This window comes from Agrilus planipennis, unplaced genomic scaffold, assembly GCF_000699045.2.
Source record: "Agrilus planipennis isolate EAB-ADULT unplaced genomic scaffold, Apla_2.0 scaffold151, whole genome shotgun sequence".
Lineage (NCBI taxonomy): Eukaryota > Metazoa > Arthropoda > Insecta > Coleoptera > Buprestidae > Agrilus > Agrilus planipennis.
The window spans coordinates 141,836-168,168 of NW_020439509.1; the positions used below are offsets into that span (position 1 = coordinate 141,836).

The 26,333-nt window shown below is 34.8% G+C and overlaps 1 protein-coding gene and 1 long non-coding RNA gene across 3 annotated transcripts in view; one reads left to right on the forward strand and one right to left on the reverse strand.

Moving 5' to 3' along the window:
• Nucleotides 1-922: 922 nt before the first annotated feature.
• Nucleotides 923-26,333, forward strand: part of LOC108736933 — a 126,136-nt gene continuing 100,725 nt past the window's right edge. The window contains exon 1 of the long non-coding RNA XR_001937789.1: nucleotides 923-989. This is a non-coding gene — a long non-coding RNA (uncharacterized LOC108736933). The remainder of the gene's footprint in view (nucleotides 990-26,333) is intronic.
• The window catches only part of LOC108736931 (netrin receptor DCC-like), an 82,498-nt gene continuing 71,667 nt past the window's right edge, over nucleotides 15,503-26,333 (reverse strand). For both annotated transcript variants that reach the window (XM_018469550.1, XM_018469548.1), the window contains exon 6: nucleotides 15,503-15,730. In XM_018469550.1, coding sequence (XP_018325052.1) covers nucleotides 15,606-15,730 — 125 coding nt within the window. In that variant the 3' untranslated portion in view covers nucleotides 15,503-15,605. The remainder of the gene's footprint in view (nucleotides 15,731-26,333) is intronic.

Below are 26,333 nucleotides of genomic sequence, written 5' to 3' on the forward strand. Positions count from 1 at the left end.
TGATGATATGTTTTTTTACATAAAATTCGCAACACCTTGCTAATAGCTGCAATTAAAACAGTTGGGATCTATCAACGTCATATATAGTAGAATCTACCCTCGGAACATTTAGTTTTGTGAGTCGCGTTATTACGATATCTCAATTAATAAAGCAGATACACAATTAATTGATATTTAGTAACATTAACCATTTAATGAAGGATCTGCGATGGTTCCAGTGGGAATTTCTCTGACTTCTCAAACGTTTCCTTGACAATTGAACGCTATGTTCAGGACATTTTATTCGCGTATGGTCTTTTTCTCGTAGATACATCCCCTTGATGCAGAAGAAAGGAGTCAGAGAAGGATATACACTGTCACCGCTACTTTTTAATCAGAAACCGAAGTCATAATCAACGTCATTAAAGACAGTACAACTCAAGAATAGATACAGAGAGGTACCAAAAGATTAGTATGTGAAAGATTAGCAGAAATGCCTGGGTTTTAGGTATCTAGGAAGTCAGATAAGTCAGGACGGAAGAAATATAATGCAGAGGATAACGCAGGGTCGANATTATCTCCTTAAATAACATAATATAATTTCGATTGGAGAGGAAGGAACTCTACTATCGTTTTTTAAGCGTTTGTTGTTTCTCTCGCTCTCGTTATTCATTTTCTTCAGAGTTGTGGTCAGGCGATGGAACTCTCACGAAGCAAAACACACATACATTTTAATTTTATAGAGTGGGACTGCAATTCAACTACGCGATTGGTTAAATTACGAGAACATTTCCGCGAAGAGTCGCAGTTAACCAACATGATGCATGTACGCAACGTTTTACGCGTCATCAGTGCTTCGTGAAGAAGCCATCGCAAATTCCTGCAAGCCCGAGAGCCAAAATGTTTAGTTCACTTCTGTTTAGATTCAGTTTACAGAGTGCATGTTTTCGTAGAATTTTATATTATTACATATAACTAGTTTGTATTGCTGTGTTTTTAGGTGAGTGAAAGTAAGTAAAATTTGACAATAATTCGTTAGTTTCTTGGTCTTTGCAATCGGCCAGCTATTTAACATAACGAAGTTACTTTAACCAAAATTTTTTGTTTTATTAACAAAAAGTGCTATTCTTATGTTTAATTCTCCAACTGATTATTGAAGCCGGTAGTTCATTCATTCGCTTTATATAATCTTTTTGATTCCTGTGTACCCTTTCTATGAATCGCCGAATTTTTGTCTTTGGCCTTTGATGTTTGCTGGACCTGAATTTGGTTTAATATAGGTACCTATTATGTACTTGTAACTACTTGGTAGGTATTATGATTGTGTATTCGTTGTGCATACAGCAGTTGTAGTTAATTATTCATAATTTGAAGCGTTTTATTATATTATTTGGTAAATACTCCAGTTTAATTTGATTCTTTGTATCGAATTGGAGTGGGTCCGACCAAACACCCCTTTTATTACATTTTTTGAATTTTTTTTTTGGCGTATTACTATTTACTGTTTTTATTTGACTCGAAAATTGTCTTATGTAGGTATTTATTATTACTGATTCAGTGATCCAATTCATTATCATTGCATTCAATCCATTACCGACTTTTAATTTTAAATTAATTTTATCATTCATTTCTTATCTTTACGTTTCATTTAGGTAGGTAATTTAGCATAGTGAACACTATCTCTAGACAGTTGCTACCAGTGGTCAGTTCGTTAAGTTTTGGTGCACGTAATTTAGGTTGGAGATTAAATTTGCATTGGGATATCTCTGTATATTAAAACTAAACTATTGCACAGGGGGTTAGACTCTAAATTATTGGACGGAAATTCCATAATTTTGTCTGGTATGATGGCTTAAAATTATAAATCTACGAGAACGTTTAGAGCCCCCGAAACTTTTAGAGCAGGAATTTGAGTTTTATTGAGGCTCTTGTATGTGTTATTGTTTTTTTTTATTGTTGGAAGTATTAATAGAAGTAGGTACATACCTATACATATTTATGAGAATTTCTTCTTTTTTGTGGATTTACTCATAAAAAACTGAATATACGTTAGACGATTATATTTATATTTGTTTATTATTTCTATATATTTTACATAGCAATTTCTACTACTCAATTTTAAGTGGCAATATAAAAGCAACACTAACTGGAAGAAGAAAAGAAATTCTTTATATATGCTTTGTGTATTCCTTTTTCTTTCAATATTTATGAAGTATTGATGGATTTTTGTTGGTTGTAGCCGGTGTTGAGGTTGAAATTAATATTAACCCAAGCCGTGAATTGCTACAGTTCAAATACATTGGTACTAAACTTTATACACTGTAATAGGTGGGCACAATTATTGAATTTGTCAGTGGTTCCATGCAAATGTGTTTACAACAATTAAAGCTGTAGTAATTGTTATTCTGGTTTAACAATATTTTGTTGCTTGTAACAGATCTTGAGGTTAAAACTAATCTTAACCCAAGGTATATAGAAGCAACTCTAACTGGAAGAAGAAATGAATTTCTTTAAATATGCTTTGTGTATTCCTTTTTCCATCAATATTTGTTTATTATTGATGGATTTTTGTTGGTTGTAACCGGTCTTGAGGTTGAAATTAATACTAACCCAAGTCGTGAATGTCTACAGTCCAAAATGTATCGGTACTGAACTTTGCACTTGTAATAGATGGGCGTGATCATTGAATTTGTCGATGGTACCATGAAAATGTGTTTGTCACAATTAAAACTCAACTAATTGTCATTGTGGTTTAACAAATTTTTGTTGCTTGTAGTCGATCTTATATAAAAACAACTGTAACTGGAAGAAGAAATGAAATTCTTTATATATGCTTTGTGTATTGCTTTTTCTTTCAATATTGGTGTATTACTGATGGATATTTGTTGGTTGTAGCCGGTTTTAAAGTTGAAATTGATATCAACCCAAGCCGTGAATGTCTACAGTCTAAAATATATTGGTACTGAACTTTTTATACTGTAATAGATGGTTGCGATCATTGAATTTGTCAGTGGTTCCATGCAAATGTGTTTACAACAATTAAAACTGTAGTAATTGTTATTCTGGTTTAACAAATTTTTGTTGCTTGTGACAGATCTTGAGGTTAAAACTAATCTTAACCCAAGGTATATAGAAGCAACTCTAACTGGAAGAAGAAATGAAATTCTTTAAATATGCTTTGTGCATTCCTTTTTTTTTTCAATATTGGTGTATTACTGATGGATTTTTGTTGGTTGTAGCCGGTTTTAAAGTTGAAATTGATATTAACCTAAGCCGTGAATGTCTACAGTTCAAAATATATCGGTACTGAACTTTTTACACTATAATCGATGGGTACGATCATTGAATTTGTCAGTGGTTCCATGCAAATGTGTTTACCAGAATTGAAACTCAATCAATTGTTGGTGTGGTTTAACAAATTTTTGTTGCTTGTATCAAATCTTGAAGTTAAAACTAATCTTAACCCAAGGTATATAGAAGCAACTCTAACTGGAATAAGAAATGAAATTCTTTAAATATGCTTTGTGCATTCCTTTTTTTTCAATATTGGTGTATTACTGATGGATATTTGTTGGTTGTAGCCGGTTTTAAAGTTGAAATTGATATCAACCCAAGCCGTGAATGTCTACAGTCTAAAATATATTGGTACTGAACTTTTTATACTGTAATAGATGGTTGCGATCATTGAATTTGTCAGTGGTTCCATGCAAATGTGTTTACAACAATTAAAACTGTAGTAATTGTTATTCTGGTTTAACAAATTTTTGTTGCTTGTGACAGATCTTGAGGTTAAAACTAATCTTAACCCAAGGTATATAGAAGCAACTCTAACTGGAAGAAGAAATGAAATTCTTTAAATATGCTTTGTGCATTCCTTTTTTTTTTCAATATTGGTAAATTATATGCAAATTGGAAATTGAAAATCCTACCTACAATTTCTTTGGATAGAAAGAAAATAAATTTAAATGCCTGCAATTTCGGAACAGACACCTATGCTCTTGAGAGTTTTATTATAGTTTCGTTTAGTAGAAATTTCTCAGAATTAAAACTTTCAANAGGTATATAGAAGCAACTCTAACTGGAAGAAGAAATGAAATTCTTTAAATATGCTTTGTGCATTCCTTTTTTTTTTTCAATATTGGTGTATTACTGATGGATTTTTGTTGGTTGTAGCCGGTTTTAAAGTTGAAATTGATATTAACCTAAGCCGTGAATGTCTATAGTTCAAAATATATCGGTACTGAACTTTTTACACTATAATCGATGGGTACGATCATTGAATTTGTGAGTGGTTTACCACAATTGAAACGCAATCAATTGTTAGTGTGGTTTAACAAATTTTTGTTGTTTGTAACAAATATTGAGGTTAAAACTAATCTTAACCCAAGGTATTAATATTAAGAGCTCAAAACAAGCTCTTCTGGTTATTCTAGTCCTCTATAAGTGTAACTTCGATATTTTTATGATAGCAGTGCAATATAACAATGGGGATGCTTAACGAGTCACATGCTTTTCTGTGTTTTATTGGGATTCAATGAGTGTACAGTGTACTAATTTATCTACTGATAAATTATTGTTTGTAACTGGTCTTGAGGTTGAAACAAATGTTAAGCTATGCGCTGAATGTCACACGGCTCAAACTGTATTTCTCAATAACTTATTTTCTCTAAAAATAGGGTATATTTTTTTGCATCGGTTAGTCCAAAATATATAGCTCTGATCATTTATGTATTTATTTGTGTTGTCTCAAAAAACAAAAAGCTTATGATTCAACTGCTGCCAAATTTTTGTTGGTAATAACCTTGTAATTAATAGTAACTGGTCTGATTATTTTCCATAAAATTTGATAAATCTTGCACGTGGCAGAATATCTGGAGGAATGAGTTTGGTGTTATTTTGGTTCTATTACATGTTCCTCTGGTGATTTTGAAAAATTTTAGCATTTTTTTTTACCATTCTGGCATGGAAAATTTTGTTGATAGTAACCAATCGCATTTTAACCGAAAATCATGAATATACAGCCTAAACTGCGTTTTTGGTTATGACTATTCTCTATCATTGTATATTTTTTTGGTCAACGTTATCTTCTTATGGATGTCAATCTCAGTTGTTTCTGTTTGTTGTCTTATAGTTTTTCATCTAAAAGATTCATAATTTTGGCTTCTCAGTAGGTGTCCAAAGCATTTCATCTTTGTTTCGTAACTGTATATATTTATAGTTTCTTTGTCCTTTATTTCTCTTAGATACTCCAGAACATATAGGTACGTATGCAATTCATTGAGTCGGTGTATAATACCCCATCCCAAACTAGCTGTTGCTTCATTGTTCCTCTAACGATCCACACTTTGGTACCATACACAACTAAAGAAAACTATATAAGTACCTAATATCGTAGTTCTAATTTTTATGCTTCATTTGCCGTTAGATATATATTTGTCGTTTTCTCATCATACTTTCAGCAATCACTTTGCTTTTCCTCGTGTGTATGATCTCACTGTTAATTTTGGGAGCGGTCAAAGTAAGGAATGTTTTGTATACCGTCTCTGGAGTATTTCCATTAATATAGACTTTATTTTGATCCGTTACGTTAGACAATGTTCTACAATTTGATCAAACTCCCTTCAGTCTATTTGCCAAAAGCATGATATCGTCAAAGTGAAAGCTACATGAACTTTGTTCTGGCGATGTATAGCTTTCGTTTTATTTTCCAATTTTGTTCGTTTCTATTTTTGCAACAGCTGTTTCGCTAAGGCTATTTTCGACTACCGCTGAATATGTGTTATGATTGTGTATTGATGCACTTGTTCTTTGATGTGGGATATGATAGAGATAATATAGAGTCTGATTGGCTGTTTGTTCTGTCGATTACGATGTGGTTTTTCATTTTTTGTTTATACGTGTCCATGCATAGTAGTAACTACATTTTTTGCTTTTTGGTGCTATATGTGCTGTCGAATTTCGACTGTTAGATATTGTACATTAGTTAAATTTGTTTTACCTTATTTGTAGGAATTGATACGTTAAATACCCTTATGATTGTTTTTATTTGTTACATGAAATGAAGCTCTTTTGATTTATATTTACCATTTTTGTTAAAAACTATTCCGGTGTATTTTGTTGAACAATCGTTTCCGATCATTTTTATTTTTCATCTCGGTTTCTATTATTTTGATTGTTGTTTCTCATGGTATGCTCATGTGCTGGTTCATGAAAATGATACAATTTCGGTATTGTTTGTTATATTTCTATACCCTAGTTCTTCTGGTAGTTCATTTACCTATTCTTCTTATTGGATGGATGCCATATTATTCATTAAACGAATTAGGACAAACCTTGTACAACTTTCAGCCTATACGTTGACAATGCCATACTTACAATTAGTTAATAAGATTTACAATAATTGTTGTTCGAGCAGGTTGTAGAATTTTGTGTGGACCTTCATCATCATAAGGTCGTCAGTCCTGAGACTGGTTGGACACGCATTTCTACTCTTTCTTATCCTGAGCTAGTCTTCGCATTTCCCTAAACTAGGTCTGTTTCTACCCCCGTTTCTGCCTCTAATATGTTTCTGATTAGACCTCCATGTCTGAAAATGTGTCCTACTAACCTATCTCGCCTATTTCTTATTGACTTCCGTAGAGTTCTCTGTTTTCCTATTCTTTCCAATTCCTCCTCAATTCTAACCTTCTCTATCCACGATATCCTCATCATCCGCCTATAACACCACATTTCGAACGCTTCTAACCTTTTCTTTTCCGCAGCGCCCGCCGTCCATGTTTCCCATCCCCACAGCACCGCGCTCCAAACATACACCTTTAACAACCTTTTTCGAATTTTTAAATTAACCGTTCGCCAGAGTGGAAGTGACTTATTTTTATTGAAGGCGACTCGACCCTACGCTATATCCACTGCTTTGTATATATACATCTATACTGGGAAGTGATCCAACTCTGTTTTTCTCAAATATGGAATTTTATGATATTCTATTTGCATGCCTATGTTTATTATCCCACAGCCAATTACTGAGGATCCTCCATTTCCTATATCACTTCCAGTCCCTTTCGTGTTTACATTTTGTATAAATTTGTGGTCACGTCATTTCTGGCAATTAAATTAATTTTTCTCCTTATTTCCCACTTCTGCATCAAAATATGCTCCTGTTAGGAACTTCTCTTAGGGATTTCTTCATATCTGATTACAAGTTTTTGTCTTCTGTTTTACAGAGTTACTATTTTCCATTGGTATATTTATTTCTATTCTATTCTAATAACAATTATTTCTTCTACTGTTGTACTCATTTAGTTTTAAATTTTTTATTATTCATGTCAATATTCTTCCTATTCCCCGTCGCTTTACCTTATCTCTTCCTACTGTTCTTGACATATATATTAATGTGAATGATTTTTTCTAATTTGCTCCACCTCTTTTGTCTACATACATGTGACACTGCCCTCCTACAATCAATTAGTGACGTTGCCACTGTTAGGTGCAAGTCGGTCAAAATGGACGATCTTCATTATTGTCCGAGGCTCCTTATGAAATGTTATTGATGCCTCGAGTAATGGTATATGGACCATCCCAAGTTAGTTGTAATTTTGGGCAATGTCCCTTCCGCTTTGATGGATTGAATAGCGAAAATTTGTCACCTTCAGTAAGACCAGCAGAGTTGGCTCGTCTATCGTGTCTAGTCTTCATACGGCTATTTTCGGTATCTCATATGCTTCCACAACTCTTTGTCTTTGGTCCTTAACTGGCGACACATGTTTAGTATTTTTTGCACCAGTTTTTCACAACGCTTCTACTTTGTAGCCAATTAAATCTATCGCGTTCATTTGCTAGAGTGTTTGTAACGCCAAAATGTCCTTCTTCTAAGACTTCTGAAACTTTGTTCTTCGGATGTACCACTTGAAATTTCTACATTCTTCTCAACACCGCATTGTCCACGGTGGTTAGATTATAACAGATCGGTGTCAATTCTTCCTTGTTCTCCGCAGATAATAAATGGTTACAGTTTTCCACGTAAGGGTTTCTGGATAGTACAACTCGTACTCTGAGATGGTTCTATCACCCCTTGTTTATACGTGCTGTAAGATTACTGACTTCTTTTTGCTTAGCCCAGGGAATTCTTTTAGGTGGTTGTTTAATGGGCCTTGCTGTTTCAATATTGATGCGGTGGTTTGTTAAGCAGGTCCTACCAAAGTCTTGACCTGAGAGGATGAAGTCGTGTTAAGCTACGATGTTCTTCCAATTGCTTGACTCGGTGTTTGTTGAGATTGTTACCATTTTACCAGTTCTGCGAAAGTTGCAGGCATTGACGTCGGTTTCGTCTGAGGTTCTTCTAATCAGTCATAGTGATGGATTTCAGCTACTGATTCAAATACTCCCAACTCTGCGCCTTTACTTATCTTTTGATCGAAGTTTTTCAAATTAGCTATTCTAACAGGAATCGATGATGTTCCACATCTTAAGAGCGTACGTCCTACCAATTATGCTCTCTGTTTCAAGTTTTGATTGTCCGGTTCGAATACCCCTACCAATCAGCCGGTATCGTCGTCCATTCTGACTTTTACGATGCTCTCAGAGTGACTTAGTGATACTCGATCTCCTTCTATCTATAGGTAGCAAGCTTCGTCTTGGAATTTGACATTATTATCTGCTGTTCATCGATGCGCATAGTAGAGGTGCCTATATTTAAGCCGTTTGCATGTTCTTGAAGAAGGTCCGATCCAATGATGATATCATCTATTATGCCAGCCACCAATACTTAACTGTATAAGATCGCATTTTCAATTCTTCTTTCTACGTTGGAATCTCCATGGATTGGTGATGTCTCTCTGGTAGCTGTTGTCGAGGTGAGTCTTTTTGCCAATGGTGTTGGAAGCCCCTGTGTCAATAACCATTCTAACGTTGTATTTAATTATAGATTCTTCTATCAATAATGAGTTAGATATGTCCAATGTTAAACTTCTTCGTGGGCTTGGTGAGGGTGAGCCAATTTGCACTCTATAAAGTTAGCTGGCTTTAGTTTTCCGACTGTCGTGTTTTGTTTGAGGGGCACTTTCGACTTAGGTGTCCTAATTTTCCACAAGTTGTTTGGACGACCACTGCAGTTGTTGCAGTCCTGAGCGAAATAACCAGTCCTACCATATTTCCAGCATTTAGGGTTCCGTTCTCCCATGTTTCTAGCAGTGGCTTTTTCCACACCTATTACGCATTCACTGCTGAGCAACATAACACCTTCTTTTGTAAGTGTACTATCGTCGATTTCTGCTTGTTCTGTTGTAAGTAATTATTAGTGCTGTTGCTTTTTCTGGATCAGTTCGTGCGTTTTTGTCTGCCACTGCTCCAAACTGCTTCAGGTAAACGGACCAGTAATCTTTTCATCAAAAAGTGGAGGTGTGATTTTTAATGGTCTTGACTGGACTCGTCAGTTCTCGCAGTAGTAGATCACTTTTTTTGGGCAACTTAGCTCCACCAACTGTTTGTGAATTTTTGCATCTTGAGTGCATTCATATTCCTCCTAGGCCAATCTGATACAACCAATTACTCCATGTGATTATAAATACATATATCATTGTGGCAATAGAATATATTGACCATGACAAAACGGTGAAGGCTTTTACATGAACCATTCGATTTTCTCACTAAAGTTATATTCATCCATTGTTTCCAGCTCAAGAACATTGAAGTTTTTTAATCGTTGTTGATTCTGAAAATCTCTAAATAGCCATTGCCATTTTACCGCACATTTTTCGTCCTCAACAATAAAAGCTAAAAAATTTCTCTTTTCTTCAAAACTGACAGTTTCTTTTCCTACTCTATATCGTCATTAAAAGTGTGAAGAATTTTTTTGAAGACTGCCGGAGTATTACATAAATCGAATTTCGAAAATTCTGACTGGCCGGTTTGACTCATTAATATTAATCTATCCTCCACATTTTTTGGCTCTGCAGACACGTGAAAAAACATTCTCTAAGTCTGTTGTGCTAAATCGTACTTCTTCAGAAAAAGGTAATGAGATTGATCATTATTCTTTAATTTACAGTAATTTCGTGTTTCCCTGGTCTTTATTTTGACTAACAAAATAGGGCTGCTGTATTTGAAGATCATTTTGGCTAAATATCTACTTGTTCATAGTCTTGTTTATCTATACCTTTGCGAATGCTCAATTCCGCAATGATCTCGTATGGCGGACTCTAAAGTGTTGAACCTCATCGACGTAAAGCTTCAATCGAATCAACTGTTTAGATGTTTGACGACGTTTTCTGCTACTGTGGTGGCCTATTATTAGATAAACCAGAGCTCCCACCGAAGTGACGTGGCGCAGGATCTGGCGCGTGATCTAACAAGTGGCGTGCATCTAGGTTGCCACTTCAAATTGAACCAACACTAGCAAATGCATCAGCGCTCACTGAACAAACGTAACGAGTAATATGCCAGTTATGGCTTGTCATGCCACTGCAATAAAAGTAAAAGTTACTCTATTTTCTTGTCACGCCACTTAAGTTTGTTGTTGAATAACCAAAAGTGAAAGATGATCCAAATTTCTATATTCGTTTGTTTCAATGATTGAAGCAAATCTCTCATTTATGATCACATATGTTGCAAATGTTCAAATAGAAATGTGTTTGTTTGGCTTTCCAGTAGGGATTTAGTCAAAATCTTCCTTTCGGACGATTTCCATTTTTATTCAGTAAATTTCCTGAATCTAACACATCTTAATCGAATGACATTATGATATCCAATACTGCCAAGCTATACCTGTGTGCGTTGGAAAAAGTTATGCCACGCCACTGTCATGCCAGAATCACGCTCCTGCCATGTTTCAAAGCTACGGTAGGCGCTCCCGCGAAGGATTCAACCTCTTTCATAATAAATTCTTTTGCCACAATGATGTATGTATTTCTAACCATCTGCTTCTGGAAATGATCGCACTGCAACAATTGCAATTCTCTCGAAACAGCTGCCGCTATTATTATGTTGACGCATAAGATTATGCTGTTGCTTTTGTAGTACCTTGCTAACTCCGTAAGTTGTGCGCTTCCTGCACTTTTCTTATTCAGTTGACTTATAATTAGTAAAAATGCTCACGTGCTTGCACAAGGGATTTGTTTACACCAAGTAATGCTTCTGAAATACCATCGTGAAGGTATTGCAGAACATCGTTTACCAACCTTCTTAGCACGATTAACAGTTGCCTTTTCTCGAATCTGTACTACGCGCTTCCTAAGGGCACTTTATCTTATTGAATGCACAACGATTTCATTTCAAATAGTTGGAAGTCTTCCAGAAACTTATTTTCGGTTTTGCATGATTTTCATGGAATTGTTTATTCAATAGATCAATGTATCATTAAATATTTCTCGACAATTTCCGTTAAATTTTTCTTCTTTTGTCTATTCTTCTAAGGGCTAGTTAGATACATATTAGAAGCAGAAATAGGAGTTAATAGGAATAGTGGTAGACATAGATTGGATCACATACTACTGTAAAATATTTACTCTAGTTTTAGGTAAAGATTAGTTCAAGAGAGAAAAGAGTGGAGGTGCGTGTCTAGCCAGCCTTAGGACTGACGATGCTATGACAATGATGATGTCCATTCGTCTTCAAATAAAAATATTTCCGTATCAAATCCAGTCTCATTTGAGGACCAGCGTAAGGTAGTTTCATTCTCAGTTGTATCATCATTTCGCTGTAGAATATTTTGATTATCTTCCAATTTTCACCAGAAAATTGTCTTCTTATTGATTATTTTTAACACCACACCAATTGTAACGAGTTTTCTTGTCATGTATATTTATTTGTATATGTAGGCATATAAGCAATTTATTTAACACAGAAAAATTATCCAATAGTGTTTTGCTAGTTTTGTCCGATTTATGATTTAGCTTTTGCAGATACTCGGGCAAATTAATAATCTTGTCGCAAAAACCAGCTTATTTAAATCATTCCATCGTTCGAAATCACTAATCCATTTCTCACTCATCTTTTCTATCAAATGGTTTAGTGCTATCTGCAACTCCAAATAGCAAAGCTAAAGATTCCGATTTTCTAACTTTGTTTTTGTTGAACTTCAACTTTTTTTTAATCTTTTCGTCATCATTTTCCTATCTGCTGATATTTGTTATTCTCCATCTGCATCTTCATATACTCAAGAAAAAATGCATTTGACCGCTGCTGTTGTTCCGAAGTAATCCAAGTCAACAAAATTACGTGTGGAAATTAAATCGGGTATTTCTAAAGTATATTTAACCTCGTACACTTGAAAAAATTTTTTGTAATTAAAAATAATATCTATGGTGAGTGATTAAGTAAAAATTCAAGTAGTTACATATTTGCTAATCGTCTTTCATTCGTTCTGTGGCTACTACGGCTTCTCCTTTTAGGTATATTGAAACTGTCATGTTGTTTTACCTTGTCACTTACCTTAGTCTGTACAATTTGAACGTAACTGGATATATACACACACAAGATATGCCAAAAGTGGCGAAAACGTTTCAAATTTATGCAGGTTACCTAAGAAATTAAATTTCATTTTTCAAGAAGTTCTGTTGTTTTTGGGTAATTTCGACTTCTCAATTCTTAGCATAATTTAATTTTAAATGTAAAATTCAGTTTTTGAGTGATTTTGGGGTCTCCCATACGTACTGAAAATGTTAATCGCTATATAGTTATGGAACAGCATATACTGATGGAGAAATTGTATAATCGACTATCCAAAAATATTCAGAATAATTCCTTCCACAAGACAGCAGCGATGTTTTGCGTATCAGTGTTGTAGATGTTTGTTCATAAAAATAGTCGAAGCGATATACGTAGATAACACCGAATTTCATCCTCAATCTGGTGTTGTCCGTTATATTGGTCGATAATTTTATCAACCCTGTCAATATATCATACATTTGATATAAATGTAATAGAATCTTGTATCCCTCTACGGTCGGTGAATGCTTTCCTTTCAGTGTATGTGCAAACGTAACTGCTTATTGATTTGCCATTTATGCAGTCTAGCAATACACATTTGCACTAAAAATACAGTATATCACGTCCCATGCACTGCCGTTTCTCAGGAACAGTGGTTACAGAAATTTACAATGTGATAAAAAAAAACAATGAACAAAATAATTCAATTTTACGGGCTTGTATATTCAAAGGAATGTTTAATAGGTACAGAACGAAATTACTTACCTTTCCAAAGCAGATTATTCCAACACATTTTTATCAAGAAATCAACTACTTTCATGTATTTAATAGAACGAATAAAAAACTATCCAATTTCATGTCAATAAATTTCTATGAATTCTTTATAATAGACAATGCTGTGTTACTTTTTCGTACAACTGCTTAAAGAAGGCGACCTCCTCTTAGACTTATTTCTTATTGTAATGTTGTTTATGATATTAATTAGGTATTAAAATCACTGTTACACATTTTTATATTAATAGCACTATACTTACGAACATACGCTATGTCTGATCAGTATTCCGGGATATTTGAAGGATATCATCTGAAGACACTGTAGGGTGCATTTCGTCATAATAGCAGAACGTAGGGCATGCAAAAAGTGTGCACAAAAAGTACCCCAGTTAACGAGCCATCAGTGATTGAGTACAGTTACCGCGGTATCTTATCGGCTTTCGACGAAACACACATACCTATTCGTGACCTTCGCAAACAATTGATACGTAGACCAGTCAATTGTACGTAATGATTAGTAATAATCTGCACTCGTTAGCGTTCGATTGGCAAAGTATTACCACAAAATACAAAAATAAGTTGAATGTGGAAATATCAAAGAAAAATTAATGTATTCACGTGCAGAATATGCGGACGTGGTGCATCACGCGAATGCGCGTCTTAGTCATCATTGCCGGAGTAGTTGGGGCTTTTGGTAAGGTCATTACCCCCATGTTTATGTATATCACTGAGTGGCTCATTCTGCTTTCTTTCTTGTATCTTCTTTTCCCTTAATTTTTCTGGAGTACATAGTGTATACTTTTCATTAGTTTTTTAATGACGCTTGAACCAAAAGATTATTTTGATAAAATTGGTTACATACTAGGGTGAATTGAAAAGTCCCCGGCCTGACACATAGATGGCGGCACCAAAACTAAATCCATATGATTTTCAGTTAGTCCTAACCTTCAAAAGACGCGTCTATAAATTTGACGGCTGTCGGATCATTAGTTTGTGAATTATAGCATTTTTAGTGAAGCAACTTTTGTTATTGTGAAAAAAATGGATAAAAAGGAATTTCGCGTGTTGATAAAATATTGCTTTTTGAAGGGAAAAAATACAGTTGAAGCAAAAACTTGGCTTGATAACGAATTTCCGGACACTGCCCCAGGAAAATCAACCATCAAGGATTGGTATGCTAAGTTTAGACGTGGTGAAATGAGCACCGAAGACGGTGAACGCAGTGGACGCCCAAAAGAGGCTGTTACGGACGAAAACATTAAAAAAATCCACAAAATGATTTTGAATGACCGTAAATTGAAATTGAATGAAATAGCAGACACTCTACAGATATCAACGGAACGTATACATCACATCATTCACGAATATTTGGGTATGAGAAAGCTCTGTGCAAAGTGGGTGCCGCGCGAGCTCACTTTTGACCAAAAACAACGACGAGTTGATGATTCAGAGCAGTGTTTGAAGATGATCACGCGTAATAAACCCGAGTTTTTGCGTCGATATGTGACAATGGATGAAACATGGCTCCATCATTTCACTCCGAAGTCCAATCGACAGTCATCGGAGTGGACTGCACACGATGAACCCGCTCCAAAGCGTGCAAAAACGCAACAGTCGGCTGGCAAGGTTATGGCGTCTGTATTTTGGGATGCGCGTGGAATAATTTTCATTGACTACCTTGAAAAAGGAAGGACCATCAACAGCGACTATTACATAGCGTTATTGGACCGTTTGAAGGACGAAATCGCCGAGAAACGACCGCATTTGCAGAAAAAGAAAGTCCTGCTTCACCAAGACAATGCACCGTCTCACAAGTCAGTGAAAACGATGGCAAAAATTCATGAATTGGGCTTCGAATTGCTTCCGCATCCACCGTATTCTCCAGATCTGGCCCCCAGCGACTACTTCCTGTTCTCAGATCTCAAAAGAATGCTCGTTGGGAAAAAATTTTCGTCGAATAAAGAGGTGATCGCCGAAACTGAGGCCTATTTTGAAGCAAAGGACAAATCGTACTACAAAAATGGTATCGAAAAGTTAGAGGATCGCTATAATCAGTGTATCACCCTTGAAGGGAATTATGTTGAATAAAAAAAACGAATTTTGCAAAAAAAATGTGTTTTACTATTTTAGGCCGGGGACTTTTCAATTGACCTGTTATAGTGATTTTTATTCCCCTTTTTTGGATAGAAATAGTTTTAATGTTATAATAAAGAAGCACACACAGGCACGTGTAACAATTAATTCATGAAAGAAGAGTCGTTAAACTATACAGTTTATTTTTAACATAGAAAAGTTGAATAAATCCCTACAATGAATATGACAAAAAGTAACCTTCTCATTTAAGGAAAAGATTTAACAGGCTGTACAAGTATTTACATATATATGTAGTTTAGAATTTCACAAAAATACTCGTCAAGAAAATTCAGTGTTCATCTTGTTCGTTTTCGTTCAACCACGATTATTAATACAGGCCAAATGAGACAAAAGTTAAAGAATTTCCGATTCGTCGACGAAATCGAAGCGTTGGCATGCTGCATCGCAGCAGGCTGTTCTTCTGAAAACAAAGAAGTAAAAACGATAAGAAACTAATAAAGGAACTTATTAAATTCTAAAGAAAATTGAGATCTTGGTCAACAATTTATCGAAATTAACAGATGTGGGTCGTGTTTTCGTACTTATTAGTTGCCGTTCTCATCAGCTATACGGTACGCTGATTCGATAAATCGCTGGCCAAACTGAAGTTGTGCCATAGAAAGTAAGATGATATAATATAAAGGTATATTGCAGTATATCGCCATCTATTGATATTCACAACTAACTGCATTTCATGTGTTTGACAAGGGCCTAACGAAGTATCTACTTGACAAACTGAATCTACGACCCAGCTTATATTACGTAGGTACCTAACAGACACGCAAATCAGATTAATAAACAACATTAAACCTTAGACCAGCAATTTAGCGAAGTTAAATATAATATTCTCATTGCATTTACCATGAACACATCATACTCGTTTCCTCTTTTATAGGTGTAGTTCTAAAAAGATACCTAGTAAGAAAGTCATGAAATAAAAAATAACGATTAGATAATTTTTAAATTTATTAACTTATTAATAATTCTTTTGCAAGGACAATTCGTTTTCTTTTAACTAAATTTTACAAACTGAAAGAAGGTAGGGACGTCATTACGTGCACGATAGTCATGACAGAGCCCAGGGCTCACTTCTCATTACGACTATGAATTTCCATACTATGCTGGCTTCGCAGTGTTTGGGGGGTGCCGAGAGTGAGATAGTGATGATGGAGGGAGAAATTCGAGGAGTTTGGAGGAATCGTTTACTGGCAGTTAAACAGTATTGTAATGTTCGTGGGTTTAACAAAATTAACTTCTAAGACTGATAACGACAAAAACTATTTATTTACATTAATTATTAAAGAACTTAAAAACAGTATTAAATTATTACTAAACTTAGGTTATGAATTATTCTATTTATTTACACTACTGTTGATATATCACTATTCACTGCGCTATTTATTTCACTGCTATCACTGTCAATTTATTTCTCGATTCACTTCTGCAACGGTCAATTTATTTCTTCCCCTTTCGGCGATCGTCTCTTCCTTTAAATACTCTATTGTTTACTTTCGGGAACCTTCTCGAAACATCCGGATAGTGTATTTTTTCTTTGAACTGTTTAACTGCTTTCGAAGAACGCAGGTACGGCATACACATTTACAAATACGGCGCACATGAAGAAAGGCTAGTTGCGCACACATGTGCCCGATCACACACAAACACACTCGTGCTCGCTACAGTATGAATAATGTGTGTCCGCCTGTAAACTTTCGTATAAATCTTATATATGAACAGCCCTTAAGGTTTATATAATTAAATCGTTGTGTTCTATAACATCATATTGTTATTTAATACAGTTATCTGTGAAAGAATCCACTTCATTTTTATTTAATACCCCAAGAAGAAAATCAACGATGATAGCTCAGAAATCATAATTATTTTTTTTTTCACGTGTGTTTCTATAAGGGAACCTGGGAAGGGTTGATTACCCACTTCGATTTTAAATTGTATTTTTTTTATTCTTTAAGTATTGGAAAACTTTTCATGCTAAACGTTTCAGAAATTGTCTATCCATTGATAGTTTGAATAAGGAGTAGATTGTGTCGACAAGAATTTACTTAATTCTTATTTTATTGTGCTGTACCTACCACCTCCTGCACGGCTGTCTACTTATTTCAGAAACACTCTATAGATTTTACATACAAGATAGTGAGATCTCAAGGCAGTCATTGGCTCATTTTTTGATCCAGCTCATTAGTTTTCTTCGAAATTGTTTTCTTGGTGCCATTATATATGATTATATTAAGCAATCGATTTTAAAGCTTCGTGATAGGTTCAGTTAACACAACTAGGTAATCCATAATTAACAATGTTAGAGAATAGAGTAGGATCTTCATTGACATAATGCTATTTGATTTATGAAAAACAATTAGTAAATATTCACGGCGCTTAACGAAGCCTTCAACGTGTGTATGTTCAATCGCACATTTTCATCGAATATAATACCCAAGTAAGTCGCACTGCTCAGTCTAGATAATTGGCTGCCGTCAACGTATGTACATACATCTAGTTGGCCTAGTTGTAATTAGTATACGAGATATACAGCGATTTTCCAGCATTAAGTGTCAGCTGAATGACTTGCATCCAAGGTGAGATTACAGTCTGATATGTATTTATCATTTTTTCAACTAATCTCCATTCAGCACCCTAAACAACAATTATTAGTGTGCCACCGGTAAATGAAAGAACAACACCTGGTAAAAATCTCTAATAATAAATTAAAAAGAATAAGGAACCGAGGATGATACCTTGGGGCATTCTATGTTAATATTCAAAGAGCCATTAAGGGTATCATTCAATTTTACGAAATGTTTTCTGATAAGTTGGTAAGATTGAAGCAATTCTAAGGCGTTTTCCCTTATTCCTAGCTTTTCTATTTTATTGTCTAGGATACTACAGTCAACAGTATCAAAAACTTTTCATAAATCGATGAAGGCTGCTATGAATACATTAGCTTTTCAAATATTTTCATAATATTTGGAACAATTGAAACTGGACAGTAGTTGAACAAAGAAATTCGAAGTCGTCAGTATTCTATTGAAACTGCTAGCGCGTCGCAGACGATTTCGACAGAACACATACCAACTCAACCTGCTGCCTTAACACAGCGCGTTTTATGAAATCCTACAAATGGCGCGGTAAGCGCCATCTGTAGTATAATGCTACATTTAGTGGAGAATTCATTATGCTCAACAAAGTCTATTTAAATAGATGGATATCTACTTGGTGAACTGAATCTATCGGGTTGTTCGGAAAGTCATTTCGTTTTTTCCCGATTGAATTGTATTATTTTGCACCCAAGTTCACATTTAAGCCGTATAATTTTTATATGCTTTGAGAACTCATATAGCAAGGCTTGTGTGTGGAAAATTCCAATTAATTCTACGCAGTAGTTTTTGGTTGGTGCCCTTTTAAATATGGAGAGCGATAAGCAGCATTTTCGACATATCTTACTGTTTTACTACAGAAAGGGTAAAAATGCTGTTCAAGCCAGAAAGAAATTGACTGATGTGTATGGAGAAGGTGTGTTCACAGTACGCCAGTGCCAGAACTGGTTCGCTAAATTTCGATCCGGCAATTTTGATGTCGAAGATGCACCACGTTCGGGAAGGCCGGTTGAAGCTGATAAAGACGCGATAAAGACATTAGTTGATGTGAACCGGCGAATAACAACACGTGAGATCGGATTGAGGTTAAATTTATCAAATTCAACAGTTTATGACCACTTGAAAATGATCCGTTTTTGAAGCGCATCATCACTGGGGACGAAAAATGGGTTGTATACAACAACGTCAAACGCAAGAGGTCATGGAACAAAAAAGATGAACCGGCTCAAACCATTTCCAAAGCTGATATTAACCAAAAAAAAGGTGATGCTATCTGTTTGGTGGGATTTTAAAGGAATCGTTTTTTTTGATCTTTTACCGGAAAACCAACGATTAATTCGGAAGTCTACTGTCATCAGCTGGACAAACTGAATGATGCACTTCAATAGAAAAGGTCAGAACTAATCAGCAGGAAAGGTGTAGTGTTTCACAAAGACAACGCGAGACCTCACACAAGTTTGGTCACTCTCCAAAAGCTTTTACAGCTTGAATGGGATACAATGCTACACCCACCATATTCTCCAGACCTGGCACCATCGGATTATTATTTGTTCCGGTCAGTTCAAAATTTTTTAGACGGTAAAACCTTCACCTCAAATGAGGAGGTCAAAAACCTCCTCGATCAGTTTTTTGCCAGCAAAGACCAAAAATTTTATGAGCGTGGAATTATGCTACTACCAGAAAGATGGCAAAAGGTGTTGGACCAGAACGGTCAATATATAATTTAATAAAGTATTTGTTTATTATAAGAAAACTGTCTTTCATTTCCACAACCAAAAACGAAATGACTTTCCGAACAACCCTATACATGATAGGTACGTTACCAAAATCGAACAAAGAAATTCGAAGTGGACAGTAGTTGATTGGGTATTTTTTATTGCCCTTTTTGTATACTAGTAGTACGATTGTGGGTTGAAGTTGGTCTGATCAGTGTCTCTCATATACATACTTGGTGTCGATTCCTCCAAACCCCTAGTTAATATATTTATATAAACAGTTGAATAGTTCCGTTCTGTCTGTAATAGTTCTGTCATGCACCTCTAAGTACTAAGCTTTCTACTGTACAAATTACCATAATTATTTTGAATTACCATTTAGTCCCTTAGTTGTCCACTCTTTTCTTTGATTCTTCCTCAAGATAGGGCAAATAGGAAGCTTTACTTACCTGCTACCCCAGTAGCACACGACATTGGCCCAATATTTATTCTATATTGGTACAATATTGTATATGGGCACAATATTGGCAATTTATAGCCAATATTGGTAATATATAGGACATATACTGTTTTCCTTTATTTTAATACAATGTTTATCCGATATTTATCCAATATTAATAAAAGATATTTGACAATAACTTTTATNTTTAGTCCCTTAGTTGTCCACTCTTTTCTTTGATTCTTCCTCAAGATAGGGCAAATAGGAAGCTTTACTTACCTGCTATATTGTGATCGTTATTAAAGGTCGTATTACTTAGTTCATCAATACCTTCAGTTACCAAATATATACTATCAAGTAAATTCATCCAATTGAATGTATTAGCTCCTTCGGAAGATTTCTTATAGTTTATTATTTTACGGACTAGATTCGGGTTAGCATTCTTTAAGAACGGTAGGTACACTTCTTTGAATCAACAGCGAGTAATTTCTTGTTGTTGCTGTTAACATAAGTCTAGTTATTGGGGAAAAGTTAGGATAGTATCCCTTTTCCATCATATTGTTTATTCTGAGATCACCCACTGAGAGTTCAAGTGTATTTATATTCAAATTGGTAACTACATAAATAATTACTCAATTGTTACAATTGTTTCGACTAATAATCATCAAGAATACAGGCAGTACTATCTAGTCAAAACAAGTGATTATTAAATATTTCATTGAATCTATTCATTATTCGGCGTATGTTTAAGAGCTTGACGTTACAGCCTACTGGGCTTTTTTAGTTTACAAGCGAAGGGGGAGGAGTTTTTTTCTCTTCAATATAACTTGACTGGGGTCGGAAGAAAACGTAATGACGCCCCCTACAACATTTTATAAAAGAGTTTTTAAACCCCAAAAACCCGACTCGAGACGGAAAAGCCTTAAATCATTTTTACAACGGGGTAGGTACAAAGATGGAAAAGGGCGCTTTCTCGACCAATAAGATACGATTCGGTTCAGAAGGATGGGAACATGATATTTCCAGTGCCGTACACAAAAATTATGTACTGTTAAGAAATAGAATAATTGTTTTATTAGTCTGCTATTATTTTTTTCGTAACAATATTCAATTTTGCTGACAACTTATATAACACTCAACACAAAAGGATATCATTAGTGACACAGTAAGTGTCGTGTCAAGGAAAATGGGCCTCGTCAATTTCAGACAACAAAATTAATATGGACAAAAATTATACATGCAAATATTATTACTATTAAAATGGCATTAAAATGAAGTACGTCCGGCGGGAATAGCAAATTTAAAATCACCATCGTCTGTCTCAGTGTAGTTAGTTGTTATAAACATTTCTTCGGTAGTGGAGTCAAGTATCATTTCATTCTTTAAAAAATCTGCTTCTTTTTGAATCACTTTTCCAACGCATTTCCTCCAGGTCTCAACAGTAATATTTCGAAACTACTCTTCTACAAGAACTTTCACTTGCTCCAAAGTAAAATTACCATTTGTTGCTGCCACTCTTCCTTCCCATAACAATTCTATGGGATTTAATTCCAGATGGTATGGAGGTAGTCGTACGTTATGCCCATTATCTTCTGATAATGCGTCGAATTTAAATTTTGTTAGTCTAATTTATCATGTCTTGTTTTCAGGATGAAGTGTTAGGCTCAGGATTCATCTTTACATTGTAGTAAGGAGCATTGTCGATTACATTGACTGAGTTCTGTGGCAAATTCGGAATAAGTTTTTCTTTTAACCATTTCTCATAATTGCTTCCATTCATGTCTGAATTGTAGTCTCCATTTTTTTGTCCCGATTTAAAAATGAGTAGGCTGCTTGCAATGAATAAATAATTAATCTTGACCCCTTTGATATTTTTGAAACTAGTAAAAAAAAACTTTTGGGTGTTTCATTCCCACTAGCCACCAATGTTGGTGGGCGGGCAATCCCTCCGACTATGTCGGCAAGTAGGGCGGATGACCCTCTTCAGCCTTCTTTCAGGAATCGTGGGAATGGGTGAATGGTGGTTTTGGGTGAGACGGACGAAATGAAGACAGAGGAGATTGAAAGATTTTCTGTGGAATATTAAATGATCAAAGGAAACCACTGAAAAACTTAGACCAAAGCAGACGGACCCGGAATCGAACCGACGTCCTCCCGAATACTAAGCGATGATTTAAACGTCTAGGCCATACCGCTCAGTTGAAAATAGTCCGTTTGAACCATTATCATACCAACTTTTCGGAAGAGTATGACTACTGTGTATATAGATTTCGTCTAAATAAACAATAGGTTTATTATTACTCCTGTATTGACAAATTTTTTGCATATAAGATATTCGAATATTCCAATTTTCTATCAGAGCTCTTCTATTATTTACCCTTCTCTTTACCATTTAAAATCAAGTTGTTTTATTAAACAGAATATTGACGTCGTTTTCTCTTTCAAATTAAAATCTTGTAACTTTTTTAGCAATTTTTTAAGTGTCATTCGACATGAATTAGTCAAATGAGAATTGTAAATAATATTTCCCAAATCACACATTTCAAACTTTTCATTTTCTAAACTAGTAACGGGACATTTTTGTTTTAACTTTCTNAATACAGGCAGTACTATCTAGTCAAAACAAGTGATTATTAAATATTTCATTGAATCTATTCATTATTCGGCGTATGTTTAAGAGCTTGACGTTACAGCCTACTGGGCTTTTTTAGTTTACAAGCGAAGGGGGAGGAGTTTTTTTCTCTTCAATATAACTTGACTGGGGTCGGAAGAAAACGTAATGACGCCCCCTACAACATTTTATAAAAGAGTTTTTAAACCCCAAAAACCCGACTCGAGACGGAAAAGCCTTAAATCATTTTTACAACGGGGTAGGTACAAAGATGGAAAAGGGCGCTTTCTCGACCAATAAGATACGATTCGGTTCAGAAGGATGGGAACATGATATTTCCAGTGCCGTACACAAAAATTATGTACTGTTAAGAAATAGAATAATTGTTTTATTAGTCTGCTATTATTTTTTTCGTAACAATATTCAATTTTGCTGACAACTTATATAACACTCAACACAAAAGGATATCATTAGTGACACAGTAAGTGTCGTGTCAAGGAAAATGGGCCTCGTCAATTTCAGACAACAAAATTAATATGGACAAAAATTATACATGCAAATATTATTACTATTAAAATGGCATTAAAATGAAGTACGTCCGGCGGGAATAGCAAATTTAAAATCACCATCGTCTGTCTCAGTGTAGTTAGTTGTTATAAACATTTCTTCGGTAGTGGAGTCAAGTATCATTTCATTCTTTAAAAAATCTGCTTCTTTTTGAATCACTTTTCCAACGCATTTCCTCCAGGTCTCAACAGTAATATTTCGAAACTACTCTTCTACAAGAACTTTCACTTGCTCCAAAGTAAAATTACCATTTGTTGCTGCCACTCTTCCTTCCCATAACAATTCTATGGGATTTAATTCCAGATGGTATGGAGGTAGTCGTACGTTATGCCCATTATCTTCTGATAATGCGTCGAATTTAAATTTTGTTAGTCTAATTTATCATGTCTTGTTTTCAGGATGAAGTGTTAGGCTCAGGATTCATCTTTACATTGTAGTAAGGAGCATTGTCGATTACATTGACTGAGTTCTGTGGCAAATTCGGAATAAGTTTTTCTTTTAACCATTTCTCATAATTGCTTCCATTCATGTCTGAATTGTAGTCTCCATTTTTTTGTCCCGATTTAAAAATGAGTAGGCTGCTTGCAATGAATAAATAATTAATCTTGACCCCTTTGATATTTTTGAAACTAGTAAAAAAAAACTTTTGGGTGTTTCATTCCCACTAGCCACCAATGTTGGTGGGCGGGCAATCCCTCCGACTATGTCGGCAAGTAGGGCGGATGACCCTCTTCAGCCTTCTTTCAGGAATCGTGGGAATGGGTGAATGGTGGTTTTGGGTGAGACGGACGAAATGAAGACAGAGGAGATTGAAAGATTTTCTGTGGAATATTAAATGATCAAAGGAAACCACTGAAAAACTTAGACCAAAGCAGACGGACCCGGAATCGAACCGACGTCCTCCCGAATACTAAGCGATGATTTAAACGTCTAGGCCATACCGCTCAGTTGAAAATAGTCCGTTTGAACCATTATCATACCAACTTTTCGGAAGAGTATGACTACTGTGTATATAGATTTCGTCTAAATAAACAATAGGTTTATTATTACTCCTGTATTGACAAATTTTTTGCATATAAGATATTCGAATATTCCAATTTTCTATCAGAGCTCTTCTATTATTTACCCTTCTCTTTACCATTTAAAATCAAGTTGTTTTATTAAACAGAATATTGACGTCGTTTTCTCTTTCAAATTAAAATCTTGTAACTTTTTTAGCAATTTTTTAAGTGTCATTCGACATGAATTAGTCAAATGAGAATTGTAAATAATATTTCCCAAATCACACATTTCAAACTTTTCATTTTCTAAACTAGTAACGGGACATTTTTGTTTTAACTTTCTTTTGTTTTCTTCACCACAAAACTTTCACTGCCTTGTACTTCACTATCTTTTGCCTGACTGGCACACCGATTACTTTACTCACTTCACTTTTTATTTTCGTTAAATTTCGTTTACCATCAGTGTCATTTTTAGTAGAGCAAAATAAGAAAAGGTTAGAAGCGTTCGAAATGTGTAGTTATAGGCGGATGATGAGGATATCGTGGGTAGAAAAAGTTAGAAATGAAGAGGTATTGAAAAGAATAAGAGAACAGAGGACTCTATGGAAGACAATAAAAAATAGGCGAGATAGGTTGGTAGGACACCTTCTCAGGTATGAAGGTCTAGTCAGAGACATATTAGAGGCAGAAACAGAAGTTAGGAGGGGTAGAGGTAGACCTAGATTAGATTACTGTTCGCAAATGGTTAAGGATGTGGGATATTCTAGTTTTAGGGAAATGCGAAGTTTAGCTCAGGATAGGAAAGAGTGGAGGTACGTGTCCAACCAGTCTTAAGACTGATGACCTTATGATGATGATGATGATGATGAAAATAAGTAAACACGATGAAAATAATTGAAAAACTTTGTTCTTTCCAAATTTAGTCAAAATTAACGATTTTAACTAACAACCAAACAACAAATAAATCATCTGAATACTTTTAGATGGTATATGAATCAGCCAAATGAAATAGAAGTTAGTAAGAACCAATGATATTGATTTTAACTTCAACTGTATAATAATATTAACTAGTGCCTTGCTCGGGACCTGTTTTGTTTATTATCGAATGAAACTAATCTGTTTAACAGAGGAGTGATCATTCCTAATTACTAATTAATGAGAATCGGTGCGTACGTATTTTCAATGCATTTGCAGTAAAAAACTATTAATAAATTATATTATATAATAATTGTCTATATTAATTTCGTTTTTACAGTTTATGAGGAAATATGTTGCTTACCACACACTTACTGCGTCACTAATGTTACCATTTTATCTGTTTTACCTATAGGGTGTCTGCAAAATTGAATATTTTTTGTTACGCAAAAATATAACAGCAGATTAATAAAACAAACATTTTCTCTCTTAACGGTACAAAATTTTTGCGTATGGCACTGGAAATATCATGATCCAATCCGGCGATTGTCAATGACAATGACAAGGATACATTATGCCACTGATAATTTGATTTTGGCAATTGTCTGAACAATCAACTACTTCTATGTTATGTTTGGTTGTTCATCTTGTTCATTTTATTATATTATAACATGATAGACAGTTACACATCTTCCTTATGATGTTATAATATAAGTAGAACTACCGGATTACGCTATTATTGACAAACGTGCGAAGGCAGCGAAATTGTTGGACAACGGAGGGAAGAAAAACAGAGACAGACAAGAATCGCCTGGTTTCAGGCTGTTTTAAAATTCATGAACTCTTGCTACCAGAAATTTCCATAATATAAAAAATGCAGATATATTTAGATGTATATCTACCCATGTTCGTACTTTATTTTTATTTAAATTACATCTAAAAAATGCTGATCTCTGTTCAGAAAAGATTACAGCATGCAGAAGACTATTCTGAGAAGACAACCGTGAAAAATAGACCATAAAAAATGCGGAAACTTTCACGAATCTTAAAAACAAATTCTTGAACATTGAGGTTATCATTATTTTATAAACACTAAAGTATTAAATTAGTAAAAAAAAAAAACTAAACATCGAGTACAGTGTGTGACAAACGTGTATCGTATGTATT